The sequence below is a fragment of the Zonotrichia leucophrys genome, chromosome 1A (genome assembly GCF_028769735.1).
Source record: "Zonotrichia leucophrys gambelii isolate GWCS_2022_RI chromosome 1A, RI_Zleu_2.0, whole genome shotgun sequence".
In the NCBI taxonomy this organism is placed as follows: domain Eukaryota; kingdom Metazoa; phylum Chordata; class Aves; order Passeriformes; family Passerellidae; genus Zonotrichia; species Zonotrichia leucophrys.
Genome location: NC_088170.1, coordinates 35,036,249 through 35,057,935, shown reverse-complemented (window position 1 = coordinate 35,057,935; position 21,687 = coordinate 35,036,249). Strand labels below are relative to the sequence as shown.

Below are 21,687 nucleotides of genomic sequence, written 5' to 3'. Positions count from 1 at the left end.
CTTTTCATATATTCTGAAAGTCTTCACAGTTAAATTCTCACCATAAGCATTCTGTCTTTTCTGGCAACAATATTCCCAGCTGCAAGTTCTTCTGGTGCTGAAGCTTGGCCTAAGAATTTGTGATCAATCATGTTCACTACTTGCTACTGTTACTTAGATTCTTAAGCAGTGAGACGGTTGGACAAGAGTAATTTTTTCCTCCTTTTCTCCTCCCTTTTACAAATATCTCTTAGATAGTAGTATTTTCTCATTGACTAATTTAAGGTGTACTAATTTAGTAACTCTCCTTATCTGTTACTTTCTTCACTTTGAGTTGATAGAGATGATTGCATGTTCCCTTTGTTTTCCACTTGCAGTCTGTCATTGTTAAAGGTGACGTTCTTCACAAACAACTTCACGGTAAAGCAGTTCTGGTACCTAGAAGTTCCTTTAGCCTCTGAAAATTAGACAGTTATCTTTCAGAGGGATAGAACTTCTGTTGCCCCAGTCAGTCCATTGTTTACATTGTTCACAAACTGAAAGGATGAAATTGTTCAAATTGTCTTGCCATCTGGACCACAAACATTTAGTTTTTCAGGAGAAAAGAAATAGGTATGTTGCAAGTTTTTTGGGTAGTTGTGTATTGTGGTCTTACTTTGGTACAAGTCATTTGATCAACTTTTGACCAGTCTTGTTATTCTAATCCCAGTGGTTAATGGGAGGACTTTATGGCAGTGCTGAATGCAGTTCAATGTATCTCCTACATGTCTCTCTAGCACTGCCAGAAGCAGGGATGTTATTAATGCATCCTAGCTCCAAGTTTGAGGAAGTGTGTGTAGAATGGAGTATGAGGTGCACTTACCTTACATGTGTTAGAAAGGAAAAAACCTGGTTGGTTTGGATTGACTGGGTATATTTACTCCATCATTCCATCAGTGAGTTACTCTTCATGCAATCTGCTTACTGGTGTTAGATTAATTTTTGGAGGTGAAGCTCTGTATAGTTGAAGAGGTCAATTTGATTTTTCTGGATTTGAAGGAAAAAAAAATTACAGATGAATTTTCTGTTTTATGTACTTTGATGTGTGACATCAAGAGGTGGACCTTTCAGTAAAAAATTAATACATCTTTGTCAGCATCACTGCTTGGCACCAGCTTATTATCTTAGTTTAAAACTTTCATACCTTCTCTGAGTTCTCACGGGAAGCTCCTTTCAACACTGACACCTTCTCTCTTTCTTCCAAGTGGCTGGCTGACTCCTTCCTGTTCCTTGCACAACCACCTGACCTTTCCTCCTCACAGCTCCTTCAGCACTATCTCTATTTTCCTGCATTCTACCCTCCCACACATCTTCATGTAAGATTAATGTGTATCACAGAAGGGTTGTTGTTGGAAGGGACCTCAGGACATGATCTGCAGAGGTCAGCTAAAAGAGGTTGCCCAGTCACATCTTGAGTACCTCCAGAAATGGCCACTCTGAATCTTGGGCAATCCCACTCAAGTCTTCCATAATAATTACAGTAAAAAAGGATTTTATTATTTCCAGAATATTTATGGAATGTAATGTGTTGAACTTCATGTCCATTACCTCTTTTCCTATCACAGGGCACTACTGAGAAGAGTTTGGCTTTGCCTTCTCTACACCCTCCCACTGTATATTACTGTGACATCCTCCCAAGTCTTCCCTAGCCTAAACAATGTTATAAGACTCAGCTTCTACTACTCTTAAAAGATACTCCAGTCCTTTAGTTTTGGGAGTTAAGGTTTTTTCTTTCAGTAACAATTGTGAAATAATTATGCTGATAGTTGGACTGAAGTTTGTGAAATGTTTTTATTTTGATTTTTTTTATCCTGAAAATACAGCTTTATTTAAAGAAACTTTATCCTCTTACATAAAAAGAATTCAGAAAAATATCAGGAGAAAAAAACCCACTATTTTATTCATGTATTTTACAGCTATAACTTCCCTTCATTTTACGTTTTCATCTTAACTACAGGGATAAAGAAATAGGAATAGAATCAATAAAAACAGGATCAAATGCTGTTGGAAACACTTAAAACATGGGGAATTGCTGTTCTTTTATTACCTTAATTATTGACAAAGTAACTTCTCTCATTTGACTTCAAAATATTTTATGCATAATTTATGTTTTATAGTATAGTACCAAATGTCATAGTAAAACTCAATTTTATGTTACTGTCTTTACAATGCTGAAATATTGATGATTTGATAGTAACTATGTTGAATTTGGTATAATATTGTATTCAGTCAATGCTTAGGTTGTGTTCAGGATAAAAAGACCAGTTAGTCACCTTTGTAAGGGTAAAATCCACATATTGTCTTTTCGAGAATATGAAACTTTCTTCTTCTGGCTACAAAAATGAGTTCTGTTTGTTATAGCTCAGTGTCTAAGTGCGAAAATAGTTTCCAAAGAATGGAAATGGCCTTGGGAGGAAGTGAATAATCAAAGTATATGCATATACTACTTAATGAACCCTCCACAGTATGTGGAGGAGCATTTGCAATTGAGTTTATTCTGTATTTGCACATGTCTGCCTCTACTTATTGCAGTAACCATATTTAAAATCAGTTCAATTTAAAATAAATAATCAGTTCAATTTAAAATAAGTTGTATTTTTCAGTGTGCTAAGGAGATAGCTAGATAGCTTCTAATTGTGGATTATATTCATATGGATTATTGTTCCTTTTTTATATTTCATTTGAGATCCATGGGTCGGGATCCAAATTTAGAACTATTCACTGAAATAAAAGGAGTACATAGTGAACCACATCACTAGAAATAGTAAACAAAGAATAAAAAATACTACTTTTATAGTATAACTAACTTGAGTTCTTCTTATTTTTAATCTTGTGGTTGACCACAAGTTTGTGGTTCATTGATTTCTGCACACATAAGACAATGCAGCTGAAATTAGACCTCCTTGACCTGCACTGCCTGTAATTCACTTCATCCACCATGTACAAGTGTAAAGAAGGTAGTACAGTCTGCTACCACATTTTAATGGCTATAATAGCAGGATACAGCTGGTAGGAGCTCAATTCACATGAACTGAATTTTGATTTTTCCTCCTTTTTCTTTTATTAATTTTATTTCTAATATACAATATTAATTGCATTTTGTTCTTATAGGTGTTTTAGTTTGTACTGGCATTGGTTAAGATATCTGCTTGAGTGTCTCCTCCCAGCCCCATAGCTGTACCATGCCAATCTTCCTTCATCTTTTTGTGACTGCAGCCAAGAAATCAGTTCCTTTGTTATTGCATAAGAAACCAATGGTAAACCAGATACATTCAAATTTGAAAGAAAAAGGGGTCCATCTTGAAGAATAGTTCAAATGATAAAATTCAATACTGTTTTATCTTTAAATTGACAGAGGGCATTTGTGTCTCTTTATTTGTAAGACAGTCTTTTTTCCATAATGTGATTTAACTGTGGGAAATTTAACTTAAAATTGGTTATGAGTATTCCAGTATGTAATCCTGTAGTTTGGACTCTTTGTGACTCCACGTATCTTCTGTTACAGTTCCCCATGCTCAGGTGGACTAGAACACCATTTTAACTTCACTGTAATGATTAGGTGTGGAAATGGTGCTGTGCCACCATGTGATCCATAAACAAAGTGATACAAAATTCTCTCTGCTGGAATTGGAAGCTGGCTAATCTTTCAGATCAGTATATCCAGGTAAAGACTTCAATTCCTAGAAGCTCTGAATACATTATCAAACAATTTGACCTACCTACAAGCTTGTGAACTGTGAGTAGGAGATTTAAGACAACATTTTGTAGTTTGATTTTATTACCTCAGCCTTCCAGAAGCTGAAACTTTGTCTCAGAGATCAATAGAATGTCTCCTGCCCTGCTTCAGCTGTCATGAGGCTTTGGAGTTCCTTTCTTCTCTGTTTAAATTTCCTGATTTATACTTTTTCATTTTTAAGGGATTTTCAGAGATAGTATGACAGACTGCCACTATTGTAGTTCCTGGTTCCAGCATATTCTTCATCATGGGCATGGATAGCCAACTCTCATCCTTGACCTGTTCTCACAAGACAGAAATTTGTTCTTTCTTCTGGAGAGACCATTTAATTAATTATGGAAAATAATATCTCTAAGTGGGACAAATTTCCAAAGTTTAACTAGGTCCCTCTCACCTAAGAAGGCTTCTTTCTCCTTTATTTGTGATGACTGGGAAATCAGAAGTGAGAAATGTGTCAGTTCAGTAAGGCTTTGGCTGTCTTTAATTTCAACTTGTTTAGTTTTGGTGGGATTAATTATTTTTTTCTACCCAATCACTTCTTGCTTCCTTCTGTGCAATATGAAGTTTCTTCCAGAGTCCCTGTTTACAAAACTTAAATGTAGGTATTTTTTGGTGTGGAGGATTTTCATATCTATGCCTACCTTTTGATTTTTTTGAATCAAAAAAGGACTGCTTTTTGCTAAGTGTTCTTTCTGCTAAAAAGTTCAAGACATTGATGCTGCTATAGCTATTAGCAATATTTTCCTGGAATAAGGTAATTCTGAGTCTATTGTGAATTCCTTTCTTAAATTTTTACCAGAATGAGACTCCTAGACTGCCTTGCAGGTGTAAAATGCAGTTTGGATGCACTGCTAGGAATTTCCATCAATATGAGTGTGCAGTTGAAGGAGGAGAAAAGAAGTTAACAACAGTGGTGTATTGTTTGGGATTTTCACATTTACAACTTTCCTCCCCCTTATCCTGTATCCTGGTGTTGAGCAGTCAAACAATGAGCTAAAAAAGGAATTGGGGTCAGTGTACCACTGCTTCTCCCTTCTATGCTCTTTGCTGGGAGAATCAAAGGCATAAAGCTGAAACATGAGGTGTGGGCCAGAGGCTCATCCTGGTGTGTCTGGACCTAAACTCAAAACAGTGTGCTCTTGCATCCTCTGAGTGATAAATGCTGCTGGTGAGTGACAGGCTTCTGCCAAATTTGTGACAGGAATGTGAGACTGCATCTAACTTTAATGTGCCAGGGAACATTTCTGGGTACTGGAAGGTGCCATGTGGCACTTGCCCAAGCAAAGAGCTACCAAGCACAGCTGAAGAATGGGTATGTGCCTAGGGCCTGATAGACAATCTGGATGCAGCTATCCTGTTTAGAGGGTTTGAGTAGTGTAGGTGTGGAGCATTCTATGCCAGTATGACCTTAGTGCCAGAAAATAGTTCCAAACATGTTTAGTTTACTATTGCTGGTGCAGCCTGAGTTCCTAAATGGCTTAGAGCTGAAGTGACAAGAGAACTGACATGGCATTCAGGGTCTGGCAAAATGGGGAGTCGTAACCTGCATACAACCATGACATTTTCTGGGAGTTAAGCAGAGCCAGATAGTTTTAATGATATAGATTGTGCTTTGGTCTCAACAGTACATAAACATTCTAGATCCCAGACTGTCCACTGCAATTTTGTAAATGAGGCCTGAAACAATTGTGCCTCTGTGACATGGAAGAGTAGCATGTAAAACTCTACTGCCTAAAAATGATTGTCTGGAGAATCTGTTAGGGATATTAGGTTGTTCAGAGCGACTTGGTGATGTGGGAAAGACAAAAACCAGTTTCTGTTTGTAAGATGAAAAATGCAGTCCTGTACCAATTTACCTCTGTATTAAGATTTTTTTTTTTTAGCTGTGATGGCTGCAAAACTGAAGCTTTAAAATTTATCTTGCCATTTAAAAAAAAAAAACCCCAAGCTATTCTGAAGTTATTTCATACCCTAGACTGCTCCTAAAGTCTTGTCTTCTATGTGGCAGAACTATATGATTAACTGTGTTAAAATTTGTGTTTCATGTAATGAGAGTCTATTCCTTGATTGGTTGGCCAGTTAAAGTTTTATGTTTTACAAATAAAAAAAATCAGAAGTTTTGTTTCTACTTTGTTTGCTGTAGATTTGGAATAGTTTTAGAATTTCTGCAACCATGAACTGCATTCTGGTGTTGTTTCCATGCCCAAGGAGAAATTAACCTTCCAGCTTTGATTATGCTTTTAGAGAAAACACTTACAACTTCTCTGTGTATTCAGTCTACTCTGAACTGGCATGATCAAAGGCTGTATGGAATCAAGGCTGTATGGAATCTTTATGCCTATAATGTACCCCCAATTAATTCAGTGTCACAATTACCAGTATTATAGGAGTAATAATGTGCTGTGTGTGTCTTTTCAAATAATGTGCTATGCATGGTCATGTCAATTTGGGTTGAGTTTTCATGCCTTTTAAGATGCCAAGTTCCTTCAGATCACTTTGCACTCTTTTCAGGTGGCTTCCTGAAAATCCAGGAGATGGATAGTCTGGTAACTAGATGGTTCTTAAATGTTTACTTTCTACAACTTTCTACTACAACAAGCTGTGTGTCATAAATTATTTTGTTCAATAGAAAGTGTCTTGTTGGATGAATTAATGTTTTCTGAGTGATTCAAATGATTGCTAGCATATCTTAGCAAATAATTTGTCAGTCATGTGATGGTTATGACCTTTGTAGTTATTTCAGTAACAGTGTTCAGGGAGTTTTAAGTGGTGATACATATCTGAAAGCTTTGTAAGACCTTTGTAGTATGTCACTGAAACTTCAGTCTCTATTTAAAGTATGTTACTTGTCTTTGTGAAAGTAATTTTTTGGTAATAAAAGTATTTCTAGTCATGATCATAGTAATGCTTTGGATGCTGCTGAGGTAATTCTGACCTCTGTTGGCAAAGCACAGCAAATGAAATGTGTGCTGAGTAGCATCCTTCTGTTTAGATATTATTTATTTCAAATATGACATGTGCTGAGAGAAGAAATTAAGGAATTCTATATTTTTATTGCTGGAAAGCTTTTTTCTGTCTTACTGTTCCAGTTAGCTAGAGCATAGCTAGCTAACATAGGATAGAGAATTTATGCTCAAACTGTCCTTAGTTAATAACATTATCTCAATTAAAGTTTTGTATCATGCAATAGTTTCATCCAGTATCATTCTTACTCAGATTTTCTATGCTATGCCAAAAGCATTTGAAAATTTCACATTATAATAGCTCTATGTGTTAAAGACTAGATGTTACAATGATTCCATTTGAGGTTTGCAGTATGTCTGATAAAGACCAATCTTCAAGGCTCTGCAAAAACTCGATTAGTGGATTGATTTTGCCCAGTTGTACTTAATGCAGTAGGTAATTTCCTTCCTTATTTAACTTGATATACAAGAGAAGAAAGAAATGTTGATGTAATCTGAACAGGTGGCAATTTTTTTCTATACAATGACTATCATTTCTATAATGTATTTGTCATATCTATATTTCATATGTCTTTCCTAAGCTGTGTCCTTGTTAATGAAGTTAATTCAGAGCTGATGGAAAGAGTGAGTGTTAGCACTTGGATGGAGGCAGTCAATATGCAGATACTCCATGGCAGCATTCTAGCATATGCAATAAGAGCACCTCTGATTTAAAATGGTTTCTCTAAAGAACAGACTCAAATTGTTTAATATTTGTTATTAAATATAAATATGTTTGTATTATACAGTTCATTATAAAGTCACCCCAGGACAACAGGAAAGAGTTTTAGTACTCTTTTGATTCATTTTGATCAAGGTTACTTTCAAGTACCTTATATCCTGTAAAAATGTACTCTGGCACACTTGTGATGTTCCCTGACTTGCTTATTGTCTGCTTAGGCCCATGGAGCCTGAATAACGAAGGAAGTATTCTACTGGAAAGCACAAATGTTATGCATATATTCTACATATGTTATAGGTCATTGATAGACATCAAGAGCCTTAATATCTCAGGATTCATATTTTGGAAGTGAGCTCCTGGAGCTGTAGTCTTTCACAGTTCTGAGTTTAGGCTGTTATGGCAGGTTGTCCAAAAGGGTTGGACATTATTGCTGCTGTGATGACATGAAGATATGGAAGCTTTGAATAAGGAATATGGCAAATCATGTGGATAACATTTAATATCATGTGGATGAAAACGGAAGTGAGACTCTCACATCTGTTACATTTTCATATGTCAAGATAGTGAGGGATTGATTACATGGATGCAGGGATTAATGTTAATACAGTTGATTTCTGAATCTCATTTTCAAATCTTAGCATAAATTGAGAATAAGATGTGAGATGGCCTTCAAGAATCAAGGGGAAATAGAATTGTGCATTTCTTTTTGTGTCTATTTTGCTAGTGTCTGAAAGAATTACTCTACTTTTGAGGAAACCCAGATGAGGAAGGACAAGGTATTAAAGCCAGCTGAATTGCAGACTCTATATATAGCAAGCTCTGTTCTGTGTGTCCTAGAGCTATAACAGTCTCATCTCAGGTTGGTTTCTAAGATGAACAATCTTTAGTACAGGATTGAGGTCACAGATCTAGCAGCATCCATATTCAAAAATCTTTGATGCAAATTGTTGCTCTTCCCAGTGCTGCTTCCAGTGCCAGAGCTTCAGGAATTTTTATTCCACTTAAACAAATGTCAGTAAGTGTTCCAGGATGCATAATTAATCATTTAGAGGTTTTTAGTTTTCCTTTTCTAGTAAATATTGACTTTGTCTCTCTGTGATAAGAATGTGTTTAAAATTGCAAACACCATGAATTTATGCTGGATGGGAACACTGTATTGGATCTCCAAAAATGAATTGTGGAAAAAGTATCTTTTCTTACTAAAGATTCAAGGTCAGTTGAGTTAGGAAAAAGAATTGCTAAGGGAATATCTTTCCTAATAAAATATATAATCATATCTGTATTCTTGAGAGATAGAGAAATATGACTTTGCTTCCATTTATTTCTGATAAAAGTAATATTGGAGTGGGTTTTAAAAATTTTTATTTTAATGTCAGCTTTTTTTTGAAAGAAGTCAGAATGGTCTTTCTGAGGATGTGCTCTGCTCTTCAAAAGAGAATTATGATGTATATACTAGACCTCAGCATCCATGGGTATGTTCATATAAGTGTATGCAATCTAAAAATCATAGAATAAGCATAGTTGGAAGGGACCCACAAAGGTCATCAAAATCCAACTCCTGGCCCTGCACCATCCCCAGGAGTCACTCCCTGTGCCTGAGAGCATTGTCCAGATGTGCCCTGAGCTCTGCCAGGCTGGTGCTGTGACCACTGCCCTGGTGAGCCTATTCTGGTGCCTTAACACCCTCTGGGTGAAGAATCTATTTCTGATACCCAACCTAAACCTCCCTGGACACAACTTCAGGCCATTCCCTTGGGCCCTGCCACTGGTCACCATAGAGAAGAGATCAGTGCCTGCCCCTCCTCTTCCCGTCTCAAGGAAGTTGTAACTGCAATGAGGTTTTCCCTCAGTCTCCTCCAGGCTGAACAGACCAAGTGTCCTTGAACAGCTTTCCTCTCAAGGCCCTTCACCATTTTGTTGCTCTCTAATAGCTTTATATCACTCTTATATTGTGGCACCCTAACCTGCACACAGCGCTCGTGGTGAGGCTGCACTAATGCAGAGTAGAATGGGACAATCCCCTCCCTCAACCAACTGGTGAGTGAGTATTTGATGTACTTCGAATCATAAGATATGCAAGGGTTTTCACAACCACTCAGAAGACTGATTTCTGTTGTGATTATAGAAAAATGATTATTGTTTATGTAATTTCACTAAGTATTAGTTGTCTAAAAGAGTTGAAAGAACCCAGTATTTATTTATAGAGGGAGTTTAATATATGTATATACCCATAAGTGTTGTATTCACACTGAAAAAAGATATAGCCAAGGCAATTAGCCTTTATTATATGGCTCAATAGTAAATAACACAGTGACTGTGTTCCTGATTAATCTTGATCAATCTATAGATCTTATACAAAGTGCATAGGTCTGATTCATAACAAATACATAGAACCCAAGCACCTCATATATATTAGGGAGCCCAAACTAAGGATACAATGAGAGTTGAGTTGCTCTTCATAGGAACAATTAATCTGATGCACTGATCTTCAGCATTAGCTGTGTGGTATTCTTCAGATTGCTTAGATCACCTAAGATCATACATACCTCTGGCAATGGTTTTAGAATTATTTACATTGTTTAAACATAAATTATTTTACTTATGAAAGGTACTGCCTGCTGATCTGGTTTTGGACTGTGTATTTTCATAATTTAGTAGTTGTTCTTACAGCATTCTTCTGCAGGATGATGCCAAATGAGAGGTAACATTTTTTCCTGTCAGAATGACTGTATTTTCAAGGACAGAAGCCCGGATTGAATCCAAAGATCTGTCTGACTCATCACTGACAAGCTGGAATTACTGTGGTTCTCTGTGGACTAAGCAAAACCCCAGCTTGTCCCTATAGACAAGTGGAATACAGAGGAGCCCTTATGTCATAGCTGATGAAGGCTTTCTCTCTTTTAACTGCTCCAGGCAAATTGGTCTTGACTCTAAAAGCTAACGAGTACTAGTAAGAAGCATTTTGCATTCTGAATGTAGCCACAGTATTATGCAGTATATTCAGCCAGTGTACTTCTAGATGCGTAGTCCATAAGGAATGATGAAGCCAGACTGGTTAGGTAAAGGTCAAATGCAAAGTTACCTTATATATGACAGATTTTCAAATTTTTAAATTTGACATCATCCTGGAGTCAATGTGTTTCTCCTTTTGGAGTTATTTCAAGTGATGTAACTATTAAGACTATCTGGATAAAAGTACATACCCTCAAGGGAAATTGATTGCAGCTTTGAGTAAACAGAGTTCTAGCTCAGTTAAAATAATTCATGTGACTTCTGTTCTGGTTTAGTTTTAGATTTTACCATAAAGAGTACTTAATTGGAGGAACTGTGTGTTCATCAACATGTTTTTACTAGATGGATTCTTTCCCAAACTGGGCATGCATAAATTTGCATGTAGTTACACATGCACAAACTGTCCAGTTTGAAGAGTTGTAGGATGTGCCTCCCAATGGTCTATGTCAAGACCTGGTTTCTCTAGTATTTTTAATATAGATGTCTTAACCTCAGAGACATACAGCTACACAACTGACTCCCAGGCTACTTCACCTACTTTGCTGACTGATCCACCTTGGTCTTCTTAACCAATCACACACTGTCTTACACACTCACATTACAGCAGCCTCTGATCCAAGGTCTCCCTCCAGTTTCTGGTATGCAGACCTCATTTGCTCTATTTCCTGGCCAGACTGACATATATTCTCAATAGCCCTCATCTGGCTCAGGTGCAGGTAGTTTGGCCCTCATGCACACAGGATAGAGGCCCCTGTCCAAGGAAATGGAATCAGAATTTAATAAGATTGAGTGCAGGACATGACCAGCCTATTGTGCTGCAGAACCAACTATACACAACTGGTCAACCCTTTTTGTCCCCTTATCCCTCTATCTCCTCAAACTTGTTCCTCCCCAAATCACCTAAGTCCATCCCTTTCCCTGCCTTTGGTTCCTTCCCTAAATATCCCATTGGAAATCCTACTGAATCCACATGTCCCGTAGCCCTAGACAGTGGCGTCTCTCAGCTTGAAGTGTTATCCAGCGTTGTTTTGTGTTGATATGTGTCACTCCTTGGCAGTGGGGTGGAGGCTCTCACAGCACAGTTTTGAGAGAGACCCCAACAAAGTGTCTTTGCCTGCTGTGGTGCTGCTGTGCCCTGCTGGACTTGCATGGATGGGCTTTTAATGCACTGGTGATCTTCTCTGATGAGCTCCAGAGTAGCAGGGCTAGGGCATTACTTGATTCTCCAACTCTGTTGTCCCTTTGTGCTCCTTTATAGATAAACAGGAGGTGTTCATCACAACCTAACATGTGAATAAGAATTTGTGTAGTTTCCAATCATCTTAGTACTATTCCAGCTGTTCTTTGGGTACTTTACAATCATCATGTCCTCATTTGCAACTTCTATAATTTCTCATCTCAGGAGTTCCTTTAAAGTTGTCTCTTAAGTCCTAACTCTATCAAAATATGCTTTTGTAAAACCCTTTTCTTTCAATTGCATTCTTTTATCCTGAGGTTATTCAGGATAAGACCATATTGAATATTATGAGGTTATTCAAAGGATAAGTCCATATTGTCTCTCTGAAAGGCTCATCATGACTAATCTATTCTGGATAGCCAGGACTTTGGTGTGGGTGCACGCACAGTTGGTGGTAATTGGCAGCAGAGCCTCATCCCTAATGGACTGCAGCTGTGAAAAACAGGTGAACAGCATTGACAGTAATGAGACCTGGAGTGCCCAGGTGTACTGACCAATCACGAGAGGGAACAGAAGGCACACAGGTGCAATGCATGTACTATGAGGGGTATAAAAGGTTGGGCTGAAGAACAAGAAGGGCAGCTGCTTGCAGCCTTCTGATGTGGTATGGTGTTCCTCTGTGTGGGTAGATGCCTGAAGCCTTCTGATGTGGTATGGTGCTACTCCGTATGGGTTGAAGCCTTCTGATATTGTATGGTGATGCTCTGTGTATTGTGGCCTTCTTGACTGTGGTGTGTGCTGCGACACTTTGGTATTTCTGTGTCTGGCTTTCTGCCCCTCCTCAGCAACACACTGACTTTCAGTCATTTATAATTAACCTTTTCATAGTTCTTTCCACTGGAGAAGCAATGGATGGCAGGTTGGACTAATGATGGCATGGGTATCATTGTTCTCCAACGAAAAATGCAGTTAGTAACAGCAAGAATGGTAAGTGAGCAAGTATCTCTGTAGCTATCTGTTGGACACCAGGTTACCTGCATACTTTTAAATACCGCCACCCTACTCCAAATTGTAGTCTGGGCAGATGTACTTGTTACATCTGTCAGTGTTCATTTAGTAATGATACTTCACAGAACTTGAAAAGTAATAATTATTGCAAAGATACTGTTTTTTGAGTCTTATGTTGTTGGACATGGTCCTGTTCTTCAACATTTTTTTTTTAATTACACTTTTTACTTTTATGCTTCTGTTATCATTTTTAAGTGTTGATCCTGCTGTTTGCATATTTGGAGAGAGATCTTTTTCTAACCCACTGTTGTAGCTAGCTCTAAGTATAGTAATGACCAAAGGTTGTATACTAAATAATCACACTCATAATGTGTATTGCTCTTGCTATATCAAATAGAAATCACAAATTGAAGACACTCAGTATGGAAATGAGATCACAGTTTGGTGGAATCCTCCAGTTTTGCAGACTTACGCTGAGGCCAAGACTGTAAACAGATCTGGGTTAAAGAAAGCAAGTGGAATAAACTGCTTTAGAACCTGAACTTAAGTAACATCCATAATCCCATGAATAAGTTGAAAATGAATTTTGTTGTATTATTTATATTAGGGAAACTAAACAAGAGGAATCAAAATGAAATAAGTGCATTCAAAATTGAGTCACGTTTCACACTGATCGAACAAAAGCACTAATTTAGAATTATATATACAAGAAGCTTTTAGCATAAGATCAATATTAACAAAATTGATAATACATTCGCCATTCTCTTTATTTTTAAGTAAAATTTAAAAATATTTTTGAGACTTTTTGCTCAGTTGCTTCATGCGACAGGCTTTTTTGATAATGGAAAGAAAATCAAAGGTAGCCTTAATCAAGATATCATCTACTTTTCTCAATTTAATACCTATAACTGCACCTGCTTGAAATTAATTCTAAAATACATTTTTTTCAGGTTTTTTTGCATGTACAGTTATTTGTTAGGCTTTAAAATATGACTTTGTTAGAAAGTTTTATCTGCTACTAAAGGCAAATATTTAAATTTACTTTCTTTGAAGTCATTTGAAAACATACATGAAATTCAGCAAGGGGTGTTCATAATTGGTAAAACCATCCATGAAAAAGAAATATATATTTTTTATAGGATAATATATTTGGCATAACACTGGATTCTAACAAAGAGGAAGCCATAGAAAGAAAAAAAATCACATGTATTAAAAAGATATGCTTCTATATTTGATAAGTAACATTAAGTTATATGGGTTAGAGCAAGAGTTGTCCATTTGGTGTATTTGTGCATACAGTAGAGAATAAGAGCTACTTTTCTGCTGTTCACAATAAGTAATGTTATGTATCTGAATGATGATATATATTATTGTGTAAAAGATTGCATTTTCAAAATTCTCTGTTAAGTTGCCCATGTGCTTGGTATAAACTGAGTTTACACAACTGAACATGTGTATGAATGTAGGCAGAGCACTAATAAAGAGCCTGGCCACGGGTTTAAGAAACTTTAGTCAGTGTGTTTCTGCCAGATTAACAAAAAGCATGGAAAATTTGGGAGATTTTGGCTCAGAACAAGACAAATTGCTGTAATATGTATTTATTCTGTGGAACACAGGAACAGTAAGAGGCTGTGTAAATCTGAACTGGTTTCTAAGGCTTTTAAAAGTTCTTATCCTTGTTTACCAGAAATATTTTCCTTTCATCTTAGCAGAACTCCCATGTAAGGACCAGAAATATTATTGCATAGTCATGAAATAGTATAATGATAATGGAATGATATAGTGCAGATATATATATAGAGAGAGCAGAAATGTGATGTAAAAATTATGCATACCTTGCAAGCATAGTTCTTGTACTATTGGTGGAGAGTGTGTGTGTGATGATTAACTGGAAAAAGCTTTTATTTCCTTGCTTTTCTATTCATATGTGTGTAACAACAGCCACTTCACAATTATTTCTTTCCAAAAAGAATAGCAAAATAAGAAATCAATTGACCAACCATAATTTTCTTTTATCTGTCATTTTCATGTGTCTTTTAAAATTCTACTCTTTATATGTAACTACTTAAGCTCATTAAAGAAAACAGTAGTTTTCTTACCAAGTAAAGAGTATTTTCAATTAATATTTGACGTCAGTTCATATAAGGTCAATATTCTTTGTCCACAATGAGAGCAGACTGTTGAGGAGGACATCTTTCAGCTTTTAGCAATAATGTAAATAGTATAACATTTGTTTCTTTGTGCCTTACTTTGGCAAGATGTAATGGAAGAAACTAATTGATCATCATGTTTTAATTCACCATTGAATGAAAACTAATTTTTTTTTCCACAAAAAGTAGGTTCAATTACTTTTTAAAAATTAAGTAATGGGAAGGTTTAATTTACTGATGTACATGGGAAAACAAATTCCTAACTTACTAATGCGTACCACATTAAGAAATTTGGTTGACTGCATCACTAGAAGAAATATGCTTTTAAGAGCATTCAATATTAACTATTCTGAAGAGCTGCTAATTTGCTTTCAATGAATATTCTTTTCTGGCAAATGAATGGTGGTGTTTGTTTCCTGCCAGATCCTCTTTTTTGTTGCTGTTTTTACAGATACTTTAATACACAGATAAATGAATATATTTAATGGTTCTTCACACATCTTATATGTTTATGATACCAAAGGAGGGATCTTTAGGTTTTCCTCAATCTCTACTCCACTTTTGTTTGAAGTCAGCTGCTTTTTATGGAGCTTATATATGACTGGACTTCTGTCCTGCTGTGTTCTAAAGGCAAGAGAAGAGCTTTAGCTGAAGCTGGGAGTTTTAGGATGTAAGAATTTTTGTTTGGATTGTCCAATTTGAATTTAATTTGGTTCTCAAAGTTATCAAAGCATAAATATCCTGTGTATATTCTGGACCTGTTGCAATGCAGGACCTTCTGGGAGAGGATTTCAGCACAGGCCCAAGGGAAGCCAAGTCCTGCTCGTGTTTGCTGTGTTCTGTACTTTGATAACCACACTGTGATTTTAAGCATGCCTTTGTGCACCCTTTGGGAGCTGACAGTGATTAGTCTGTCCATCCTGTCTGGTGTCTCTGAGTCAACATTTACTCATTGTCTTCTGTCCTTTGCCCCTCAGCTGCCCAACCTGTGTGTCATGAGGAGTTGGACACAGGTGCATTTATATACTCTTTAACAAAGTCTCAGGTTTGTTTTTTTTTTTAAGTCGATATAGTTTCAGTTGAAAAATATTTCCTAATTCTGGAGTCAGGAAGTAAAACAATGCTTTAATTAGTGAATGGATTAAAGAAGAAAATTAGAATTAGGGGAGAAGAAATGAGGGTTATCTTAAGGAATTTTGGTAGGAATTAGCAGGTTTTTCCTTTATTAATTTTTTAAGTTCATGATGCCTAGTGCATCATGAACAGTATAGGAATTAATGGATTCTTGCACTTTAAAAAAAGAGCCAATAGACAAATCCTAACAACTCTAAGTCAAACCAAGCAAATTATAACCATATAATAACTATATAAATTGTTCTGATTGGTAGTGTATTTTTTTGTAATATTTTAAATCTTATTTTCTATGCCACTTCTTTTCTTCGTTCTCCTATAAACTGGTATATATATCAAAGGATGAAAATATAATAAATAAAAAGTAATTGATAAACACAAAAGTATGCAAAAGTATGAGAGGTTGTACCTCATCAATACAGAAGGACTTCTTTCCTTCTAATAGAAAGGAATGGTTGTCTTTGCCATAAAAATAACATCTGTCTATTGCAGAGGAGCTCTCAGTTCAGGGACTCAATTTTTACTATTCCATGAACTTAAAATTATTTCCTTTAATTGAAAAGATTAGAATGACTTGTCTTATCTGAAAGTTGCCCTCTGCAGAGAACTTATCTGTAGATGTCTGAGCAGATTTTTTAAACAGTTGCTTTTTCTTTTCGTTGCTACTTTGGACCCAAGAAAATAATTCAACCCTGTTCTTCCAAGAAATTAAATTGCAGGGAGAGGTGAGGTACCCAGCATTATGCAGAATTATGCTCAGTGCAGAACGCAATGTTTCACACAAATAATTCTGTATGCACACAATATTACTTGTAGGAAAACAACTGCTTAAGTTTGAGCTAATGAATCATTTAAATACACACAAATGAAAAAGAGACCAGTCTGCATCAGTATTCCCTTGTGTGGATATATATATGTACAAATATATATATTCCATTTTATAGGTAATAAAATGCAGATTCAATAGTAAATCTTAAAAATCATTTGTTAAGCATAACATGTCATTTTACTGATGTAGATAATGAAAAATGACAGTATGAAAAATTCTTTTCACTTGTTAGCTTCAAATTATTTTCTTTAAACAATAGCACTTAATTCTAATGTATGAAGTGAAGGGAAATATATTTTCCCAGTGACTGTTTAGCACAGTACTAGAAACTAATGAATATAGACTAATTCAGGAATCATTATTTTGTATTCTGGAACTTTTAATACTAATGATTAAAACTGTTACAGAAAATTAAATTGCTTCTGTCAAGGATACAATCAGTTTCAAATGTGGCCAGTTAGATAAAAAAACTTGCTGCTTCTCAATGCACCTCTGTTATCCAATTTCCAGGGCTTGGTTTAGTTGTTGGTTTTGGTAGATTAGCAGTCATGTTTTCCACTTTGAAACAAAATATGTCCTTTACTGTTTTTTGAACAGCTCATAATAGATCATGAGACTGGTTAAACAGGACATGTAATGAGGCTGTCTGTAAAATACAGCAAGATAACAAAACTTAAGTTAATTAACTTATTTTTGAAAGTATATCTAATTTATTTTAAATTATAATCAGCTGAAGTGGGAACTAAAATATCAAGGTAAGTAAAAAGAACAAATTTCCTGCCCCTTTAAGCAACATGATTGGTTATCACTAATCTGATGTTTGTTTGGTTCTAGACTAACTGCCCTAAAGACAGTTAATACCTACTTGTAGAAAAGTAGTACAAAATCAGATGATAACCTCAGTGTAATTACCAGAGTAATAGAGAGAGAACAGTTCTAATTGAAATGACTATTCTGTTATTAGTCTTTGAGTCTGCCCTACATAAAGTTCATGACTCTTATATAGATGGATGTGTTAAATTATTTTTATAAATAAATTATATTGATATCAAGATGACGCTTGCTATTTTAACTTTCTTTCAAGGTAATTCATCTCTTAAAGTTTAATCACACTTGTTGCAGAGATCTTCAGATTATTTGTAGATCAAATTTCTGACACTTCTGTACTTGCCAAGCCAAATAGTTAATATCACACTTTTGCTTTATTTGCAGTATCTGGCGAGGACCAAACATAAACTGCACTGACAGTTCGGGTTATACTGCTTTACATCATGCAGCTTTGAATGGACACAAGTAAGTGCCTAACATTTTGTTTTTATCATTTTTAGAATGATTTTTAACTGTGTAATGCAAGAAAACAGCATAGTTCTGAGGTTTCTACCAAAAATTGGCAAACCTTGACATATTAAAGTGCCTTTTTTCCAAATAGAATAAATTAATATAAGATGTTTTGATGGTGTCATCAATATCAACAAGTAGTAATGACAAATGGGAAATGTAGTTTAAAAGCTATTGATTCTGTACTGCTTCTTCCGAATTCTTCCTTGTTTTTGGGGAAATTTAGCATTGTTACTGCTGGTCTTGCCTGTAGTTTTCATTGCTGGGAAATTGCAGCAGAACATATTGTTATATTTCTGTATGTAGGCACATATGTGTAAAGTGTGAGCCTTTCAGGAAGCAATTTTGTGAAACAAAGAACAGTAGAGATTAATCATTATCAAAGCAAAAGTGACATGGAAAGAATATTTAGTAATTATACACTTGAAAGCAGGGGGGGAAAAGGGTATTTTCACTAAAGGAAGTTTTGACATAAAGCTTTGGTTAAATTTCTCTGTGGGAGATGAGTAATTGATCCAAACCTAGTGGAAATTAAGACTGGTCAGCATGCATTTTAATGTGATTTTGGACTGTCCATAAAATAACACATGATACATAACTGTTGTTTATTTATCTAACTTATTGCAGAATTTTTGCATCATTTGAATGAAAAATTTAAACTTTAGGATGTGTCTTCAATTGTATTCTAGAAAGGTGCCTGTTTCCTTTAGGATGGATCAATTGTTTGATGAATATGGGATGTATTTCTAAATAAAGATATAAAATAAACTCTTGAACTAGATATTGTGCATTTTTCAAAGTTTAGCTGTGTAGGAAGGTTCAGAATCATCCATTAATATATTTTTACTTCCATATAATTAGGCCTAAGTTCTTAAAACGGTCTGTTAATCTCAGCATTTTTGTTCATTATTTATGGATTATTTTGCTATTGCTAATTTTTGACCAACCAAACCCCAAGCATTGACTTGCAAAGATTGCTGATTTTAAATAGATGAAAAGATGGGATTGGTATATTTAATACTAGCAATACAGCAATAGTTACACAGAAAGTTAAAAATATTGCTATATAAATACTGAAACCATCAGAGGTTCAAGTGAATCCTAGCAATATAAAGTCCAAAAACACACAAAAGCCAAATCATGATTTTAGACCAAGTATTGACCAAACTTATTCCAAGGTCAGGGAGGACTTAAAAATGTGGACTTATGTACAGCAGCAGATATAACTACAGCCTTTGAAAAGTTCTGTGTTGGCTGCCATGACCCCTTACACTCGCAGCAGGATAAGTAGCATTAATTGAAATCACAATTATACCTTGTTATATTAAACTGGAATATATCTTGAGGTATTTTGTGATAAATCATGAGGGTTCCAGGACCTGCTGTTACCCAAGACATTATACTGATCCTGCTGCAATGGTAGCATGGGCAGCAAGAGAACTGGACAGATACCTGGTGGTCCTAGTTTTGTTATTTTAGTCATTACAAATAACCAATACATTACTCTCTCTTTGACTTTTCAGACTTGATATTCAAAATAAAAATGGCATACAATCATTTGACACAATAAGCTGCCCACTTAGGAGAAGTTCCTGTCTTTTAAAAACTTCTGGGACTTTAATTTTTCCCACTTTACACTAGGTTGAATGTGAGAGATTTCAGAGTTTTTCAAGAAAAGCAATAATTCTATGATTTGTGGCTGGGATACTTGGACACCATTGTTCAAATCCTTGCTTGATCACTGAATGTGATGAATGCCCTCCTTCTTGGTCATTGTGGGATCATTTTCTTTCTTTGTGAAACTATTCTGCTTTATATAAGTAATTAAATTATATCTGGGGCAGGCACTGGAATCTCAGTCTCCCTAAGTAATTTCACTTAGCCCAGTAAAGTTACTGGGCTAAGGACTTTGTCTCCTCCTCTCTCAAATGTATTTGTACAAAATGAAAAAGTTCTGCCAAAGGACTAAAAAAGGCTTACCCAAGATAAGTGTGATGGGTCAGGGCATTCTTGAAGGATGAAGGAGATGCATGTTCTATTTTGTAACTCAAATCTCATAATAGACTCTTCCCAAAAATTCCTGCATGTTTTAATCTATAGATTTCATCTGTGCAGAGCTTTTCTTCTGATTTTCTTCTACTCAGCTCAGTTTAGGCTACCTTTGTTTGGTGTTCCTTTCAAAGGAACTGCTGTGTATGTCTAGCTCTCATTGGATGATTTACTGCGAACTATTATTTAATGGGAAGTCTCTCAAACCTTATGTGTACTAAAAAGTTTCCCTCAGGAGTCATTTTTTTGGAACTTTTTGTGCAACAGAAATCTTTCTGTAGTGGACCTGCGTTTTTTTTTTTTTTTTTTTGGCTGTTCTCATGGAATTTGACCTTGTCAGGTGTAACCAAAATCCAGCTTAAATTTTCCTCAAAGCTTAGATGTGATGACTCCAGTATCTTTTGAAGTCAACTGGCAGTTTCTTTTGTGCTGGATATATTCCCTCATAACTCATCACATTTGTCTTTCAATATGCAATTAAATAGGGTTCTATCAAGGTTGGAAGAATAATGGCATTAGATTTATTTTCTGTCTTAATTTGTAGTCAGTTTGTAGTAATTTTTTTTGGTCATAACATAGGCTACATCGAGTTCCCTCTCTTCACTGATTTTTTGGGCGAAATCAGTAAGTGTTTCCATATTTGTAAAAAGTCTGCATAGAGCTGCCCACACTGGATCATAGATTCTCTTAGCTTAATAACTAAGGAGGCCAGACTGTGTCAAACTATGAGACTACAAATGCAGCAGCAAGACAGAATTTATTTACTTTCTGACATACTTGGTAATGTTATCATACCACACAGCTGATTTTTAGTTTAGCTTTTGAAGTTAAGTACAGGAAACTGCTTAAAAATCAGGGATGCAATATACTAATTTATGCTGATCTTTCACTTAATGTATGATAAGCCACGCCAAAAGGAATATAAAGAGAATTAAAATGGTAATAAGTCACTTTTCCCCTCACTGCTACAAGGCAGCTGAGTGTGGAAAATGAAAATAGCAGTTATTTCATAGAAGTTATACATAGAAGTTATCTCATAAATCTAGCTAGATCATCATTAAATTGTTTCCTAAATATCTTTGAGATAATGCCTTAAAGAAGAGGAAAGACTATTACTTAGCCTTACAGTAAGAAATGTGTCCATCAAACTATCGTCTTGTCATCCTGCCTCCAGAGTTCAGCTGTGATGGAGACAAGAGTACTTCTCTGCCTTTAGTGCCTTGGGGACATGCACATGTTCTGTACAGGAAAATTCTAAAAATAATTCTAGGGCCAGGTGATCCTATTGAAAGAAATAGGTTCAGAGAACTGATGATAATATTGTTGATGGTATTCTTAAGTAAGAATCATTAATATCAATTAATAGTTTTTTGTCTATGCTTCACTATCTATTTAATGTTCAGAAATTATTTGTCTTCACTTTTTGTAGCGGTTTTGCTTGAAATACAGGTTTGTTTTTTTTCTATTTTCCAGGATAAAGATGTTGGTCAAATGCATGTTCATGTAAAAACTTAATAAAATTAGTTTTCTGTTGATTTTGAGATTTACCTCCTGT

At 35.6% G+C, this 21,687-nt stretch overlaps 1 protein-coding gene and 1 long non-coding RNA gene across 6 annotated transcripts in view; both read left to right on the top strand.

Moving 5' to 3' along the window:
- Nucleotides 1-21,687, top strand: part of ANKS1B (ankyrin repeat and sterile alpha motif domain containing 1B) — a 415,189-nt gene that overhangs the window by 26,026 nt on the left and 367,476 nt on the right. For all 5 annotated transcript variants that reach the window (XM_064702134.1, XM_064702132.1, XM_064702136.1 and 2 more), the window contains exon 2: nt 17,958-18,038. In XM_064702134.1, coding sequence (XP_064558204.1) covers nt 17,958-18,038 — 81 coding nt within the window. The remainder of the gene's footprint in view (nt 1-17,957; nt 18,039-21,687) is intronic.
- LOC135442380 (uncharacterized) lies at nt 12,313-13,161 on the top strand. The gene is made up of 3 exons (XR_010438666.1): nt 12,313-12,338; nt 12,516-12,614; nt 13,033-13,161. It is a non-coding gene; the product is annotated as an uncharacterized LOC135442380 (long non-coding RNA).